The sequence below is a fragment of the Protopterus annectens genome, chromosome 4.part0 (genome assembly GCF_019279795.1).
Source record: "Protopterus annectens isolate FY-2018-M chromosome 4.part0, PAN1.0, whole genome shotgun sequence".
Taxonomy (NCBI): Eukaryota; Metazoa; Chordata; order Ceratodontiformes; family Protopteridae; genus Protopterus; species Protopterus annectens.
The window spans coordinates 587,006,308-587,025,865 of NC_056733.1; the positions used below are offsets into that span (position 1 = coordinate 587,006,308).

At 38.9% G+C, this 19,558-nt stretch overlaps 1 protein-coding gene across 2 annotated transcripts in view; it reads right to left on the reverse strand.

Annotated features, from left to right (window-relative positions):
* Positions 1–19,558, reverse strand: part of USP30 (ubiquitin specific peptidase 30) — an 811,144-nt gene that overhangs the window by 194,639 nt on the left and 596,947 nt on the right. For both annotated transcript variants that reach the window (XM_044068521.1, XM_044068522.1), the window contains exon 11: positions 7,256–7,475. In XM_044068521.1, the coding sequence (XP_043924456.1) occupies positions 7,256–7,475 (220 nt within the window). The remainder of the gene's footprint in view (positions 1–7,255; positions 7,476–19,558) is intronic.

Sequence of the window (19,558 nt, forward strand, 5' to 3'; positions counted from 1 at the left end):
AGCCCACGTTTGCACTTGTTTCCCACCTTCCCTGTAACTAATCTAGTCCAGATACAGATTTGCTGTATCCAAGACTGTTTGTAAGCTTCTGAGCAGTGCCAAAATCTTCTCTTCAAATTTTCCCTTAGAGTCACTAGTTCTCTCCTCTCCTGCACTTTTACTAGCTTATTAGTCTAGCACTTTACCAGACTTCCTGTAGCAACTGTAGCACACAAAAGTGCTACTAGCACTAAACGTTCTACAAGGAAACAACTCCAGTACTTTAATGCCCACCCCTCCAGGCATGATTAAAGGTCAGTCCCCTGTGCATTGTCCTATTAACCTGGTGAACTTGGGCATCCTGAGGCAATGTAGCAACTGCATGGAGACTGACAACCCTCTCCTCTTACCTCCCAACACTCAGACTTGCGAGAGTTGCACTTATATATCCAAATTGGAAGCCATGCACTCTCCAGCCAAGACCGGAATAGCTGATCAAGAGAATAAGGTCAACCCTTGCACCACACCACACCACATGGAACACATAGCCCTCCAGAACACACAACAGCATTGCCTTCACATAAAACCACAAACCACACACCCATCTTCGCGGAGGTTCTCAATAAAAATCTACCCAAACAGCAGAGATCTCCAAGGCAGAAACGCACTCAATCACCACAACGCAACACTAATCATGAGACACAACTCTCCTAAACAGCATGCCACTCAACCAAAGCCCCTAAGGCAAAACAGCATGCCCAACAATCTAGTCTTAGGTGATGCGATAGTGAGGCACACTGATGTCCTACTCTCTAGGTTGAATAAGGAGAAAGTAACAGTCAGCTGCCTGTCAGGCGCCAGTTTCCACCACATAATGCATGCACTCTGGTCCCTCAACAACAGGTACAAATATGACTCTGTCATTGTACATGTGGGTGTGAATGACCTGAGATGTACATCCCTGGATTATATGAAAAGAGACATGGAGGAGCTCTTGGATTATGTAGCCCAGTCGGGTATGACACTAGCCCTGAGTAGCATCCTACCATCACCCAGAATGATACCACAGTACAAGCAGAAAATGATTGATTTCAACAATTGGCTAAGTTTCTGGTGTCATTCTAAGAGGATCCAGTATATGTCTGCCTGGGATGACATGATTGACAGACCTCGATGCTTTGCCAGAGATGACCTGCATCTGTTACCCCTGGGCATCCAGATACTGGCCAAGGCTCTTACCACCCCTGTAGTGCCTTTTTTAGGCAGTGATCAAAGACCAAATTACCACCGTAACTGCTACATACAATGCAATCTGAGGGTCATGCTGCTCAACGCTAGAAGTATAAATCTCAAAATGCACTCACTCGTAGTACTCCTTAAAATGGAGAACATCAACATTTGTGCCATAACAGAGTCCTGGTTCAAGGCAGCAGAAAGCACCCCTGCACTACCAGGGTATAACTCATTCCACAACTTTTGGCCCCAGAACTTGGACTGAAGCTCCAAAAGCGGTGATGTTTTCACATTCATAAAGGATGCACAAACCTCCAGACTAGTAGCCCAACATAACTCATCTGAGATAGTTCAGGTGCAGCTAACATTGGGTAAGACAGCAATTCAGGTCATAGCCTGCTATAGGTCCCCAACCATGTCCCAAGACTCACACTCCACATTCTTAAGCACCCTGGAGAATATTAGGGTCCAACCTAACACTCTCATACCGGGCGACTTCAACTACTCCTCCATTAACTGGGAAAACTACTCATGTACCAATACACTTGCCCACGTTTCCTGGAATTCATTAATTCCAATGCCCTGAACCAACTCTTTCTTTTCCCCACTAGAGGTAGCAACATCCTTAACCTGGTCAATACTAACATGGGCTCTACATTGCTCTACATCAATAATCAACTCCTCCCCTCCTCCCTGGTTAGATCTGACCACAAACTAATCACCTTGGAAATCCACATCCCTCCCACCCCCACCCCCGCGCAAAATTAACCACCACGAAAAACTTCTCCAAAGCTAACTTTGGGCTTCTAAAAACAGAGGTGGCTAACTTCACGGCACCCATGCAAACGGAGATCAGTTGCATGACCACCAAATCATAAACCAATGCATTGTACGAAAATGTACACAAATGCATGGATCCCGCCATACCCAACAAAACCAAGATGCTCGCCTCAAAAAAAAAAGTAAGCCAATCTGGCGGTTCCCTGCCATAAACAAACTCTACAACAAAAGGAAGAAACTGATGCAGAATAAGGTGAAGTCCCAAGATTGGAAAAACTCCCTTATTAGCCTCAATAAAAAGTTGAGATCCCTCATCAAATCTTCTAAAGCTAGCTATGAAAACAGAATTCCAGCACAAAGTAAAGAAAACCACAAGGCCTTCTATAGTTATGTAAAGAATCTCCATGGCAATACCCAGATTTTCTCTGAGCTACTGCATAACAGTACCTCCTCTACTGATCCAAAAGATATTGCCAATATACTGGCCAAAAGATTCAGTGCCAACTTTACCCCCCCCAGGGACCAGTCACAATACCAGTAGATTGCCAGGCACCCAATATTACTGCTGCACAGGTTAAAACAACACTGTCCAAGGCCAAGAATGCAGCTTCTATGGGACCTGACAATATCCCTGGCTGTGTTCTACATGAACTACAGAGTGAACAGGGTACACAGGTGAGGTCCCAGTTTATTCACAGCCTCACCTCAGACTTTGTCCCTACCAAAGAGCGCACTGCTACAGTCATCCTTCTCCACAAAGGAGGAATGACTACAGACCCTGGGAACTATCGCCCCATTAGCCTGACGAATCTGATATGCAAAGCTATGGAATGCATCATCATGGACCTAATAAACAAGAATATAGGGAATCTCCAAACTCTGGATCCCACACAGTTTGGTTTTGTTCATAGGTTCATACTAGGCTATCTGCCCTAGGGCATTTACAAGCCTAGCCAGAATGTGTTTGGCTTTCGCCACCCATTTTAAATTTATTTTGCTATGCCCTTTTTCGAGGTTAGTATACTGTGCCTCTGTCTAACAGTGACACAGAAGTGATACTCGGGGTAAACCTACGATCTCCCATCCACTCATCAAGATTCCTCTTGAAGAGAGTCAATGAGGGACTCTGCCTAACCTGGACTGGGATTTTATTCCAGAGTGAAGGGAGCCTCTGGGTTATGAATCTGTCCCTCCAGCATGTCCTATTTATTTCAGTGCTGAGGTTCAAGTCTCTCGAGCGCATAGCTCGATGGGATTTGGATTTTCTGAGGTGCAGCATGTCCATTAATTCCGGGTTGGACATGGCTTTATACGTCAGGCACAGATCGCCTCTAAACAGGCGGTATGCCACTAAGTAGAGCTGGAGTTTCTTTAACTGGGCAGCATATGGCATCTGTTTGAGCCCTTTGATCCTCTTTGTGATGTACTTTTGGGGTCTTTCCAGTTGCTGCAGATGTCTGGTAAGGTACATCCCAAAAGGGGCATTGTACTCAATTATGGGCCTGATGAGGGATGAGTAAAGAGGCACGATGACCTCCCCTGATCTACATGTGAATCCCTTCATGATTAGGTGGGCTATATAAAATGTTTTTCTAACCACTTTGGCCACGTGGTTGTCAAATGAGAGATTGCTATCAACTTGGGTCCCCAGGTCCCTAATTACTTCTTCTGTACTTAATGGATTACCACCTATGTGGTAATTTGTGGGCACTGTTTTGCCAAAGGGATGACTATACACTTTTGGCATTTAGCTTGAGGCCATGGCTCTGGCACCAGTTGTCTGTTTCTATGAGGCCCTTTTGGAGGATGCTTGTGTCGGCTGGAAAGTCGATTATGGCGCCCAGTTTGCAGTCATCTGCGAACTTGGTCAGCCACAGTCCTTCCGTGTTGGCCTGTACCTCCGAGAAATATATACCGAACAAGAGAGGTCCCAGGACTGAGCCTTGTGGGACACCACTTGTAACTGGTTTGGAGTCTGACATGGCTCCAGCAATTCTAACCATGTGGGTTCTGTCCTTGAGCCAGTTTGCAATCCATCTAGTGACATAGGGGTTTATATTTAAGCTGGTGAGCTTAGAAGGGTAGATCATGCCTGCTCAACTTGGTCAACTTCTCTGAGTCAGTCACCAGAGCTGTGGATGAAGGCAAGGTGGTTCATAGCCTACCTTGATCTGGCCAAGGCTTTTGATACCATTCCCCACTCAGGAATCATAGAAAAACCCACTAAGCTAGGCATCAACCCCTATATCAGTAGGTGGGTTGCAAACTGGCTCACAGGTAAAACCCACAGTGTGAAAGTGGCTGACTCCAAGTCTGACTGCCGACTAGTCACTAGTGGAGTCCCACAGGGTTCGGTCCTGGGTCCTCTCCTGTTTGGTATCTACTTCTCTAAAATCCAGGCCAACACAAAGGGACTCTGGCTGACAAAGTTCACATTTGCAACTGCAAGTTTGCGATTGCAAGTTGGGAGCTATTACTAACTCCCAGAGTGATGTTGAAATCCTACAGAAAGGCCTCACTGAGACCAACGGCAGGCGTCAGAGCCATGGCCTTACGCTCAATGCCAAAAAATGTGTCATCATCCCCTTTGGGAAAAACCCGGTTCCCATGAATTACCACATAGATGGTAGTCCACTGAACACAGAAGGCGTTATAAGAGATCTAGCAACACAGGTTGACAGCAACCTCTCTTTTGACCACCACATTGCCACTGTGGTCAGAAAGTCCTTTTATGTGGCACATCTTATTACTAAGGGTTTTGCATCCAGGAAGAAAGAGGCCATCATCTCCCTCTACTCTTCCCTCATTAGGCCAATCATTGAGTACAATGCCCCATTTGGCATGTACCTCACTAAACACCTGCAACAACTGGAGAGGCCACAAAAGTACCTCACAAAGAGGATCCTAGGCCTTAAACATTTGTCCTATATGGACAGACTAAAAAAACTCCAACTATTCTCTGTCTCATATCGCCTACTTAGAGGCAATCTTTGCTTGAGTTACAAAGCCATGTCTGACCCAGCTCTGTTAGAAATGCTACATCTAAAGAAATCCAAATCCCTACACACCACACACTCCAGAGACCTCAACCTCATTACCACAATCAATAGAACATGCTGAAGGGACAGGTTCATAACCCAGAGACTACCCATGCTATGGAATAGACTTCCCATACATGTCAAGCAGAGTACCTCACTGCGCCTCCTCAAGTGGAATCTTCATGAGTGGATGGGAAATAGAAAATTTACCCCAGGGATCACTCCAGTGGCTTTGCTCTACAGAGGCACTGGGAACTAAGGTCGGGTGGCACGATGCAAGGGTAATCCTATGGGCTAGGCTTGTAAAGGCCCCAAGGCCATTAGCCTAGTACACACCTATGAAATATATATATATATATATATATATATATATATACATACACACACACACACACACACACACATATATATATATATATTGTATATACATATATATATATATATGTATTGTATATACACACACACACACACATATATATATATATATATATATAAAATATATAAATGTATACAAAAAAGAGTAAATACACAACAGCAATCTGTATACACTTACATTAGACATTACCAACAGTGTTACACCACTGTATACAGGTGTTTAGAAGATATCAAGAAAGTACAGAGATTAGGTCAATGTTAAGGAGTCTGACAAGGGAGTTGAAAGGGTAAAGTGTGTACAGTTTAGTGTGGCTCTTTGAGGTAAAGTAACAGTGAACAGGAGGGAAGAAGATATAGGCAAGTTGAGTAAATCTGCTATATATTAAAAATGTGAAAATTGTGTTATTGAAGGGATGTTAAGTTTTTACATATGTGTTGTCTCTGCTCATAACACCAAGGGCAGTACCAAGTCCTAGTGAGGTGGTAGTGTAAGTTGTGTAAAAGAAGTTTACAATTCTTCTCTGCTCTAAGGTACGGTGTTGAGTTCCAGAGTTTCACAACATACACAGACTACAGGAAGTCTCCATACTGGTTATTCTGAGATTGGAATTCTCTCAGTGGGATGAATCTACTGACAAAGTTGCATATTTTCTGAAATTTTGTTAGGCTCATTTTGTATACTGTATGTCATTTTGAGTTGGCAGAGACAGACATAAGGAATATTGTAGTTCTAGCCATTTTATCTGGTTTAGCACCGTTAAGTTTGTTTTCTGTAGGGGTAAATTTGCCAAGGAATGCTCAGCCTTTCTAAAACTACCGACCTGCAAGTGTCCACTAAGAATACCTCTCAGCATTATATAGCAATAAATCTGGACAAAGCTTAAAATAATGGTGGTGGTGGAGGCAAAGGCCCAAAAATATGGACCGGTTTCAAATACTGTTCTTATAAATTTAGAATGTTGCTAAGCTAACAGGATTTGTATTAGTATACATTTTCTGAATCAAATGAAGTCCAAAACTCGAATGTATGTCATTATTTAGTGACTTCATTTCTCAATGATTTGCCAGAAAACTATACATTTTATGAGGAAAAGACCAAATTTTTGAAGCAAAAATCTGGACAGTTGAGAGCCATGCTAAGAAGAGATGTAATGACTATGTACAACCTTATTTGTTCATATTATTAGCAGCCTTCAGATTCATGTGGCACTGTTTCCTTTCATTTTTAATAGTTTGCAATATACTGCATTCCCACTTGTGACTGTAAATTACAAAAACAGTACAGATGAAAGGGGCTCACACTTGCAGAAGCAAGATGATAACACAGAAAAGTAGCTGAAGAAGTGTATTTCTTTCAGGCATGTGTAAACTTATTTTATAAGAAACTAAGCTCTCCATTACCTCTTGTCTAAACAAACATGCATTCACTTACTCATTTGTCTTACTGCAACTGCTCATGTATATTCCATGTATCTTTCCAAAAATGGCCTCTACACTCAGAAACTTCTACTGTAAGCTGTTATTTGCTGCATGGATTTGATCAAGCTATTTGTTGTTAATGGTATAGCACAATGCAGGGAAGCAATCCCTCTTGAAATCTGACAGCATTCCAAATTGTCAGGCCAATGGCTGGGTCTTTCTTTGTACAACAAAATAATGTGTCTTACTAAACACGCTCAGTTAGTAATGGGACAATGTGCTAGATGCAGCATTAAGGCACTGTTTTATGGCATCCAATCATGAAATTAGTAAAAGTGACTGAACATGCAGCAACTTGATTACACACAGTACATAATCAAACTGATTTATAAAGATAACCAGTGCATACTATTTGCGTTTGAATACCATACCAGTTATTTTCATTGCTGTACAGTCCTTCTCCTCAAACAGGCTTTCTGAACTACCTTTACTATTTAGTCGACATTGATTGGACCTGCGACTTGAAGCACGATATTTATATCTGTCCAGCGAAAGGTATTCACTGAACTGTACATGCTCATGTCGTTTCAGTGGTGTACCTTGGTTGGACCAACTAAGTCTTTGGAGGTGTATACATAGACACTGAGGAAGCTAGACAAAAAAAAAAAAAAAAAAAAGTCAGTACAATATGACTGAAGCTGCATTACCATTTCTTGAAAAAGTACAGCTGTGTAAGTAAACTTACCAAACCAGTAGATGTTTGAATGAGCAATGATATAGCAGCCTTTAGGTATATGGGTTACATTTACATCCTACAAAGGATAAAATAGCAGACTAGACTCTAAAGTTTCAGGGCACCTTCCACACTCCCAAACTATCAGTCAGCTTAAGGTGAGCACACTAAAATTCAGGTTTAGACATGATGCCCTTCAGAGTTTTCATGCCAACAGACACTGTGTGTGTGTGTGTGTGTGTGTGTGTGTGTGTGTGTGTGTGTGTGTGTGTGTGTGTGTGTGTGTGTGTGTGTGTGTGTGTGTGTGGCAATAAGAGTCTGGTCTCGTGGATGAGGAATTACTTCCTGGAAAGGAAGAATTTTCTCCCACTGCCATCTGTAACCTTGATGAATGATCTTCAGAGCCCAATTTGACTGTCAAAGTGAAAAGTGGCAATTCAGACTTTATGGAAGGGAAAGGGAGATGCCAGGGTGGGAGGGGGGGGAGGTCCCTTAAACAGTCATTCTGACTTATTTGGCTGTCCCTAGTTTTGGGAGTTTCCTGAAATCTTTTTTTAGAACTCCTTGCCATTTCTTCTTAAATGTATGCTTACCTGCATTTTGTTGAGAATGTTTATTTTGTTTTTTGCCAAAATTCGATGAAGGGTTGGAGAAACCCATAAGAAAATTAGTAAAAAGAAGGCTGAAAAATCTTAGATTGCTGGCATCAGCTTATTCCTTTCATCATACTTTTTAATCACCTCAACAACAGAGGAACCAAAAGCTAAATATGTATTCCAAATGAGAATTTAGAATCCAATTTTTTTACATCATCTGGGATATCCTGAGAACAAAGTATGGCAAACCTCTTCAAAACAGTGTCAGTTCCATAGCTAATAACTTCTTCCAGGGCTGAGTCATATACACACACTGTAAACAATAAGTAAGTAATATGTATGTCTGATGAAATTACATTATTTACAGCAGATTTTTTTTCTCACAAGAATAAAATGCACACAAAATATTCCTCATACTTTCACAATTAGAATAAACTAACTTAGGAACCTGAGAATTAAAAATGATGAAAATCAAAGTCTCAGAAGCATATGCATTTTCCCCATACTTAATCAATAATCTCCCAATCTTTATCAGAAAGAGTAGAACTGGAATTAACTAAATATTTACCAGCAGAAATATTAACTAAAGCTATAGCTTCTGGATCAGGTTTAGGAAGAGTGTACAAAAATTTAAAAGATTAAGGAACTTTATACATTCTAGATGCTATTTCTGACTACAAGGAAAACTGCAGGCAGTAGCAAACATCCTCCAAAACTGACAGAAATGGAGGAATGGGTGACGGTTCTGGAAATTCTACCGTTAACAGCTGATGGTATTTTCTGAGGGAACTGGGAAACTTTACCGTTCTCCCACTGAACACAATGGCACATTGTCTCAGATAAAGGGAAATTTCCACATGGAAAATCAGAAATTGAGCTCTCCTCTTGAGTCTGAATCAGAAATCTGAGGAGAAAATCCTGAATCTGTCCTTTCATCTTCCAGTCCAGATTCAGAATCTTGAATTTCTTCAGGAAAAGAGGTAGCCCTCTTTCTTTTACCAGAAACCACCTTACAAGAATGATTAATGGCTTGAATTAAATCCTGAGTCAGACCCAATAAACTACTAATGTCTAAGGAAATTTGAGGAGTAGTTGATACATATTTAGTTTTCTATTTCTTTTTGACAGGAACAATGGAGCCACAAATGTTATTAATGGCAGCAGCAGCTTCCCCATGGATGGGAACAACATTCTGACAAAACAGGGAAGTCTTCTTTGTTCCCTCTCCCAGGATCAAAATGAGTGGCTCTCCCTTGCCCAGTAAGGGGACATCAACAGTGACAAGGGAAGTGGCTAACCCCCAGTCCAAATTGAAGGTGCTACACTAGAGGGATCTGAGGTAAAACATGAGCGCTCTGAAGAACAAACAATGGCCTCAGCACAGTCACCCACCTGTGGCTGAGGCAAATTGCTAGCTTGATGTGATGGAAAAGGCTGTTTGCTTAACTTTTTCTTTTTGTGGTTAGAGGGACCGATAGTTTATTCTGTGGTCAAGCTGAAAATGGTGCCTCTTTCCAAGGGAAAACAAGCAGCAAAAGCAGTAAAAATTAAGTCTTTAAAAGTTACAAAATAGTAAAAGCATTTTAAACATGTTGCTAGCACCAAAAAGTAAAAACAATTTCTCCACAGAAAAAAAGTGATTTTCAATTACTTTAAACAACTTTTAATCTGACAGGAAAAAGTGCACTTTTGTTTAAAAGTACAATACAGTCTCATGACAGTCCATTAAAACACAAAATCCTAGCATAAAAATAACTTTCCTGAACAGAAAAGTATTAATAACCAAATAATTTAAAACATTTTTTTTTTTTACAAAACGGAACTTAGCCTCAGAGGAGCATAATCTTCAGTGGTAAGAAACCTTATGTGCAATTATATTAAAAACTATAAATTTAATCCTAAAGCACTTCCTTTTCTTAATAATGAGAGTCTTAAAAGTATTGAATCAGTAAAGATCAAGATAATAAATCTACAAAAAATAAGAGTCTTTAAATTTGGCAAGTGCATTTAAGATTTTATAACCAATTCATCTTAACCCAAGTTTTAAGTTAAATAAAACAATGATTAACTTAAACGCTTACATGTTCTCAAAATGTATATTGCATATATATATATATATATATATATATATATATATATATATATATATATATATATATGTATATACACCTTCAGAAATCAATCATCAATCAACTGCTGACATGAGGAGTACTTTAATACTCCCCAAAAGTTATACTATTACATTGAGACAGGTGAGAGAAATGTGCACAGAGCTTTTAGAAGATCCCAAAGTAAATGATAATAATATAAATACTTGTAAAATTCTATGTAATTTATTATCAATAAAATGGTATCAAATACTTATAAACTAACTGTGCCTCTCACATATCAAAGCAAGGTTCTTTACTCTACCTGTATAAACTACATCCAACAATTACAACCAACCAAAAAATTCAGTCTATTCAAATAACTTCAAAGCTAATCCCTTTTAAAAAAGTATGTATACACAACATATGATTACAAGTAACACATACTAAACTCTAGATAGACTAAACAGGTTTAATTCCACAACCCCCCCCCCCCCGAGTGCCCCTGCTGTAAACATCAAAAAGAGAATTTGTTACACATTTTTTGGAGTGTAAATGGTCCTATAAATTATAGTGTTTTCTAAAAGTCAGGCTTGAAAAGATGGGATATGTGAAATCTACAGTATCCTGGGAATTTGCAGTCCTACACGTTCCTCCTTCAGGTCTAATAAACTTAAAACTACGTATTTTAATCACTCTCTTCTCTTTAATTAAATTATACATTACTCAAAATTGGCTTGACAGATCTCAGATGTCGTGGAATGGTTTCAAGCAAATGACAATTAAATGCATAACAGCTCACAAAGTGACAGCATACAATCAGAATAAACATTCACAGTTTGTTCAATATTGGAGCTTACTTCTTGACCACATATTACAATAAATCCTAACAGTACACAAGTCGACATAACTCAGTAAGAGAACACATTAACTTACAGCTGGCTTGTCTCTTTTCTTTTAAGGCACTACATTTTCTCTCTTTTTATATAAAATTTCTTTTTACCAATTTAATTTAGGAAAAAGATAAAGTTAGGCAATTAGCACTTATATAAAGTTTTTTAGGCGAGTATTATAGTTGAATGTGTTAAGCAATTTTTGTACTGTTAGCATTTACTCTGTCTATTTGTTTGTGTCTTTCGGCTTTTCCCGGTTAGGCATCGCCACAGCGGAACTCCGGTCCACTAATGATTGGTAGTTGATTTTTACGTGCCGAGTTACCAGCCCTGATGCACAACCTTCAAAGAAGGTACGCCCATTCACACATGTCTCCACGCAGAAGACGCTATAGCTGAGAATCGAACCGGACAGCGTCTTACTGTACAAATGTCTGCTGTTATGTAATGTTTAAACATAAAATAATAATAAAGATATTGGGGAAAAAAGAAAGCTTTGAAGGGCTTGGCAGCCAAACCTGTCTTTTTAGTCAGCTCAAGCTGATTGACGGTTTGGGCATGTGGAAGATGCCTTGAAGGCTTGGAAGCTGGCCAGCTCTTATATTCAAAGCAAGATATAACCCATAAAATTAAAGATATTGCAGCAAAAATCGATATAATGAAAATCATGCGATTCTTTACACTGTGGCAATACACATACATTCCTGTAGATGTTATCAATGTATTGAGCCAAGCTCAAGCCCAATACGGAAGAAATGGCGATGCCCCAGCCTCATCTTCCTAGTCCCCTCAGTGCTCGTACTGTTAGTCGAACATGAGTGATTTGGGGTGCAGTCAAGATTTCACCCACCCATGCAACACAGATCCAAAGTCTTCAACTTGTAATCTTAATGCGCAAGCTAGTGGATGCCAATCATTGTATCATTAGTCAAAATATTTACTCACAAAGCCATCATTGCTCCTTCATGCTATAAATAAAGGTATCTTCACTCTAAAAAGACCAGCCTTTACCACATAACCTACTTAGCATCTCAGTATTCTTTCCCAAAAACTACCCTTGCTTTGTGCAATACCATCTCAGAATAAGTATGCTGCTTCTCCATTTTGACCACTATTAAATCTCAGCAAAATGACTACTTTACACAAGCTACCGTACATAGTATGAAAAATGGCAGTACGAACCTCCATCTCACTCTCACCTCATATATATATATATATATATATATATATATATATATATATGGGTCCCTACACATGGTTGAAATGCACAAAGTCAAAACTCATATGACCAAGACCATATGTTCGACTTTTGGAATCCCGACCATGTGTAATGGACATCTCCGTGCAGTGCGGAATGGAAATATTTCCAATTCTGCACTGTAGTGTGATCTTGGAGTTGGTATAGTAAAGTTACGGGGGGGGTGCAGGGGGGCATAGCCCCCTGATAACAATAAGAAAGTGTGTTAATGTCGTGTATTTTTTTTTTTACATGTTCGAAATTGCGGAAGTCGAACATATGGTCTCGGTCATATGGGTTTCGGCTTTCTGCAATTTTGATAATGTACACTAGACCCATATGAATACACACACACACACACACACACACACACACACACACACACACACACACACACACACACATGCACACAGACACACATACACAAATACAAGTCCCCTTCTGGTGGTCAGTACCTCATTGTTCATTTCTTAATTATTCAAGCATGACTGCTGATCACATTGCTACAACATTTAATGAATAAAGAAGTATGAGAAAAGAAAAGTGTGTGGGCTCACAACGTATCATCTGAAGGGACTCTGAAAGCACATCTCAGTAAAAGACCAAAACTTGAACTGATTGCTCTTTCTGTGAGTTGGAGCAACCTCAGAGTAAGAACATTTAAGACAGTCACATGGGAATGTAGAGAGCACCCCCGCAAAAACACTGTCTACCTTGTGGTTCTTGGGAATGTACAAAAGTCAGTTTTTTTTGAGTACATGATGAAATGATAGGGGTACTCAAGTAACTTGTTTCACACAACTTCTGCCAAGTAGCTTTTTCCAGTGTTGTTTAGTTTTAATGCACGGTAGTGGAATCCTGGAATCCCTTTATACTGAGTCGCACCCTTCTTTCCAAGTCTATACTTCCCCTCCAAATATCCAGCTCTCAAAGATTTCCCATATACTCATACTACCCAATTTTCTTCTTTGCAACACAGTTATAATAACTATCATATATAGCTGATGTGTAATTCAGTGGCAGATTTACTGTGGAGAGATGCTAGGGGAGCTAAAGCTTCCCCATTAATAGAAACAGCATCCAGTCTTACCTCACAACTGTACTGCTTTTGGCGGTACTGTGAATACCTGTTTTTAGTCTTGATTTGACTAAAGCATTACAAGAAAGTTACGGCTGTATCAACAATAAAAATCAGAACATTACTTTACTGACAAAAGTAATTCTGTATTAAGCTGCAGTCTAAATCAATGAGACTAACATGTAGGAGGTGAAAGGTTTAGTCTAGTGAACAAAAGCAGAAAAGGGTCACAGTGGAGTCAGGCTTGCTTCTTCACATTCCAGAACGCAGTATTTCTTTTTCCTGGCAGAGTCAAACTGGATACATTGGGTAGGCTATGGATAAGAAGGCTGTCTTGTGAATAAAATGATTGGTCCTTCTCTTTACTGTTGTAATTCTGGCTTTGGAGGACTAATGTGCATTGGGATGAAGAAAGCTAGAAATGATGCTGTGACTACTGTTTCTGGGAAATGAAAATACATTAATGTAACTATTTGTTTTATTTTATCAGGGTTAAACCAAATATTTGGGTAGATTGAGTATGGGGTCTGTCTGGATGAAATGATTGGCCCTGTTGTTTGCTGTAATAATTCTAGCTTTGCAGAACTGTCTATTTGGGTGAAGCAAACTGAAATAAGAAATGTATGTAAAAAATACATTACAGCAATCATTTTTATCACAATCAGATATCTGAGATGTACGCAGTCAACAAAGTGGTTGCAACAGCTTGGTGGAGGAGGCCTCTGAGAATGAAAGTGGCCTGCGGTCATTTGCTCACTTGATACAGTCATTAATCTGTGCTTTTGTAGGATTAATATGTGTACTTGCCAGAAGCAAGTTGGAATTTTTTTTTTACTGTAGCTGGTTTTTAAGAAATATGGTGTTAAGATGCATTTATAGCTCTCAGCTGTCTCTGATATAGCTACATAACAGTCACTGCTGATGTAATACTCCAACCCAAAAAGGAGGTTGTGGATGGAAGGAAACATGCAATGTGAGTGACTAGTGTGTGCATCTATGTAAGTGTGCACATATGTTATGATACACCTGGCTTGCCAGAAACAGTGTCAATGGTGTGTGTGTTTGTTGGGGATACAAAAATAATTCTTTTGGGTAGCAGTAACAATAATTTATAAATAATTACCTTCCAAAATCAAGACAGAAAATGAATCACATAGCATCTTGTCCCTCAGAACTTTTTAACTCTTGATAACCCCTACAACCAAAGCTATATAAAGGGATTTTGACATAGGCTTAAAAAGGGGTACCCTCATCTTCAGCATCTGCCCTTGGTCTCAACTAGTCTAAAACTGTCCCTGTTTAGAGGTGTGCTAAGAAGGTCGCTATAGGTTATATGGGGGCCACAGCCAGTGCAGCCATTTTTCCTTAACTTTCCCCAGAATAATTTCTCCAAGTATTTTGGGTTTCTAATACCATGACAGGAATATAACCCATTCCTAAGTCATGGTACAATTAGAGTTCATGAAATTAGTATTGCTCAGTTTTTGATGTTAACTATGAGTGCTCTTCTCAGCACCTGCAATGTACCTAGAATTGTCTCCTTCTGTAATTCATATGGGGTTACATGTACTAGTTGCATACCCAAGTACGACTGTAAATTCTTTCTTTATTAGACCCACTGCTCCTACTACTACTACAAATTCTAAACCATTCACTCCCAACTTCTATCCACCCTACTCTATGCATCTCCCATTCTGACTAATCTAAACAAAACTGAACTAAGCAAAATGGAAGCCTGCTATAACAGAATTGCCTGCTTTGCTGCAAATTGCTCATATAGAACTCATCACTGTACTGCTTTGAGACAGTTCTACTGGCTTGAACTGCCCAACCTCCTAAAATACAATCAGCTCTGCCTCTGTCATTCTATTACCTCCCCAATAAGTGTCCTGCCCTCAAAAACCTAGTGCAACATCACTCAGCCAAAAGGCCTCTTAGATCATCTAAATTTAAGTCTAAATTTGGACGCAACATGTACAGCTATCACCCCACTATTGCCTGGAATAGGTTCCCACTAGAAATCAGGACCCTTACACATCCTAAACAATTTAAGACAGCCACCAAAGAGCACTTTAAAAGTCACTGGTCCTGCCACTGCACTCTCCCTCCTTAAACATCCCCTACTTCTCATACCTTAATCTACTTTCTGCCCTTAACTCACTCTTCTCACTAGCTCTCTCTGATCTTCCGTGACTACTCTTTATACTGTCTTCTAAAACCTATTAAGCAAATCGCCTCAGGGAAACATTCTATTGTAATTGTCTTGCCTTCATGCAACTACATCATGATAAAAAGCTGGGTTTTTGTAACCACTTACCTCAAAAACTATACTCATCTTAATGATATATTTCTTTTTATACATCTTGAAATAGTTATGCTATACTCCTGATTATTGACACTGTATAACATTGTATTGCTACTTATTGGCTTGTAATAATCCTGTAACATTGATGTTTAATGCTAATTTATAATGAAAGTTGTATAATATGTTGGAACTTTTCTCCTCGGGCCTCCGCTGAAAAAGGGCTCTTCAGCTCAGATGGACAATCCCGGTCAACAAATGTAAAATAAATAAAATCATCAAGCAAACTTCTTCTAGACATCACCAACAGCTACAGCAACTTTGGAGACATACTATATAGTAGTTTAGTGGCTAAAAAATGGAACTCTTTCCCCCACTAGCATACAAAACACACTGTCCAAAGCCTCCTTTAAAAACCTCATTAGGCAACATCTCAAGCAAAGTTGGCAGTGCCATGACTGCTCCTCAGACTAGGGAAAGCGGATAAGGTGCACATACTAAATCTAGAGTACTTGATAATAGTTTTCACTCTTACTCACAAACACTGGCTAATGTACAATATATGTACTGTACCCGTGCACTATGTATGTATTCTACCTATGTTCCAAATTTCAGCTGTACAACACAAATCTATTAATTACCTATATTTTTCAATTAATATTTTCTTGTTTGTTCTCTCCACTGTAACTGCTGATGTGCTGCATACCACTGTAAACATGTCTATTGTAATTTGTGTGTATACTGATCAGTCTAAATATCTAAATGCATCTATAATTTTTCTATGTGGAGCTTTTCTCCCCGGGCCTCTGCTGAAAAAGGGCCTTTTCAGCTCAGACACCCATGGTTAACAAATGTAAAATAAAATAAACAAAATAAATGTATTGGTATCTTGCTTCCACATTGCTCTTGTTTCTGCCTTCTGATTCCAGCATTTTATGACTTTTGTGTCTCTCTCTACCTAAGACACTGCATTCAGTGGGTGTAGCAATTTCAATGACCAAAGATACTTTTATCTTTTTTTATGCACTATTATACCTGTCATTCATGCATCTATTTTTTATTTATTGGTAAAGAATGATTCCATGTAATATAAACTTCATCATTCTCTATAACTCTTTGTGGTTCATATTTCCAAGGCTTCTCAGCTACTTGTGTACTCTAGTTTTTGCATAATCCCCAATGCAACAACCTTATCACATTATTATATTATCACTTATACACAGGCAAACATTCATTAACAAAAACAAACCACATTAAGATTGTTTTCCATTTACATACATTATACAACTCATATGTTTTCTTTCATTACAACTATCATTAGTCCAACATTACAAAAATTGCTCAATTCCTGCCTTCCCTGGAAGCCTCAGTCCTCCCCTGAACATTACTCTGCATGTATTGTTCCCCAAATTCCATTTTTTCTATGTAAATTGCTCCTTCCCATTTCTAAAGATCCCACTTCCAGTTCTTTTACCTCTTTTACAACATTCAATACTTCAAAAATGCAGCTGGTTTAGAATTTGATTTCCATTTTCGAGTAATTGCTTTCTAGGCAGTCAACAGAATTACACATAACAAGGTCTTACTGAGTCTAGGCAATTCAGATCCTGTATCCCAGCTCAAAAGTATAATTTTCTTAGTTAAAGCCATTTGCTCACCCAATATTTCTGGCAGAGTACTATGTAAGGAATTTTTAAAATCTGGCAACTCATTATGCCCCAAAAACATATGTTCCCAATTACCTCTTTCTTCCCCATCGCACCGCCAATATTTGCCATCTACCTGAGGAAAAAAGTCTGTTTGGGGTATAAAAATTCTTTTGTGAACACTTCCAAGCAAAGATCCTAAACCTTTTGGACTCTGTTGCTTACCCGGGAGCCATAAATGTCTTCCCACTGTTCCCCTGTAAATTACTTTTCCAGTCCCTCTTAATCTTTTCTAACTGCCTCAGATTCTTATAGCTATATTTTATATTCCTTACTAATTATCCCTTTTTAACAGCAGCTTATATTCTAGATTCAACTAAAAACTCCACCATAACAGTCTTGCCACATTATTGTGCCTTTCAGTATACTGCCAGGAGTGTATCACACTCAGCAACAAAATGTGTGACTGTTTCCAACTCTTTTTTTATTTTTATTTTTTATGGAACCTGCATTTGTCTGTTTCTTCCATCCTTTCAATGGATTTTGTAAACCAGCATGTATATAGTCCAGTGTCCTGAGTTGCCATTATTATCCTTTCATCTTTTGGTTTCAATTCACCTTTTCTTAGCCATTCCTACATCAAACCTTGGCCAATATGAGGTTGTTCCAGAGGTTCTCTGTAATTGCCACTTTACTGATGGCTTTACTAATTTTATTTTCTTCTCATCTTATCCTTTTCCTTATATTCTTTCTTTTTCGGCATATTCAGTTGATGTCTGATTTTAGTTTACTTCTGGTTTGACCTCCCACTTAATACAAAAATGCTTCTGCTAAAGTAAGCAAATATGTCATCTCAGACTTTTTCTCCCAATGTTTTAAAACTTTTCACTATGTTTGGATCTGATGAGGTCAGAAGATCTGTATGCAGTCCCACAACTGCAACTATATACGTGTAATAATTCTTGAGGAGGTTTATACCTCCTTCAGAGCAAAAATTATATAATCTTGGTATAGAGTGATTTTTATATACCATTTGATCAGCATAAATCATTTTTCTTGCTTTTGTGTCCAATCGATGCAGTACTTTTTAGGGCCAATCAACTGCCCCAAAACTTCAACTTAGATGAGGAAGAGTAAATTGATTTATAACTCAGACTATATTCCCTAGATGTCAAGGCAGTTTTCAATATCAGTTTTACTCTTCTGAAGTATTCCTTACTGATGTTTAGTCACATTTGTTCCTGTTTTATTCTCAATCCTTCATCTATTCCCAAATATTAATACACTCCCTCCTGCTCAAGTTCCTTTACATCACATTCCTGTCACAGAGTAGATATTTTCTTGGTGCTGTAGCTCTACTGTTTTAAATGCAGCAGTTGCACATTTACCAAGACCAAATGTCATTCTTATATAATTTGAGAAAGTTTTATCTATTTGTACTTATGCTTTCAATTCTTCATCTGACAAACTATACAGTTTTAAGTCATGCAGAAAGAGTAGATGAGAAATCTTTAAACAAAGTTGTTTTCTGGAGCCCAATTGTAACCACAGCCTAATCTGTTAAGTAAATAGCTTAACAGGCTAAGGACAAGACAAAGAATTACCCTGGAATATGCCCCTTTGAATGTTAATTCCTGGGATAAGAACTTGTGTTTTGTCATGGCCCAACTGAAAAGTGGTTTGCCGCTGTTTCAAATTCAACGTAATGTAATTGATCAATGTATAATGCATCTTATATATATGCAAGCATTCCTTTATCCATGTGGGATGCTGTCAATTTTTTTTTGTAATCTATCCATGCCATACTTAAATTCTTCCCCTTTTTTTACAATTCTCTATTATGGCTTTATTTAGCAACAAATGATACATTGTTCCATGTGACTTTCTTTTGTTAACATTTTGTTCTATTGACATAATTTAGTACGTTTAGCTTACAGGTGAGCTAAGAAGGTTGCTAAAACTTATTTGAAGGCTGGAGATACTGTGGCATGTTTCCCTTAACATTCCTCATAGTCAGACCTCAGAGGTTTGCTCAGAGCATCACTACAGCTTATCTAAAAGCAGGGAACTGTGTTAAAGCAACACTTTGGAATTCACAATAAGACGCAAACATATATACCAGAAGTCTTTTGGGGATAGGGATAAGGAGTCATGCGGTGTGT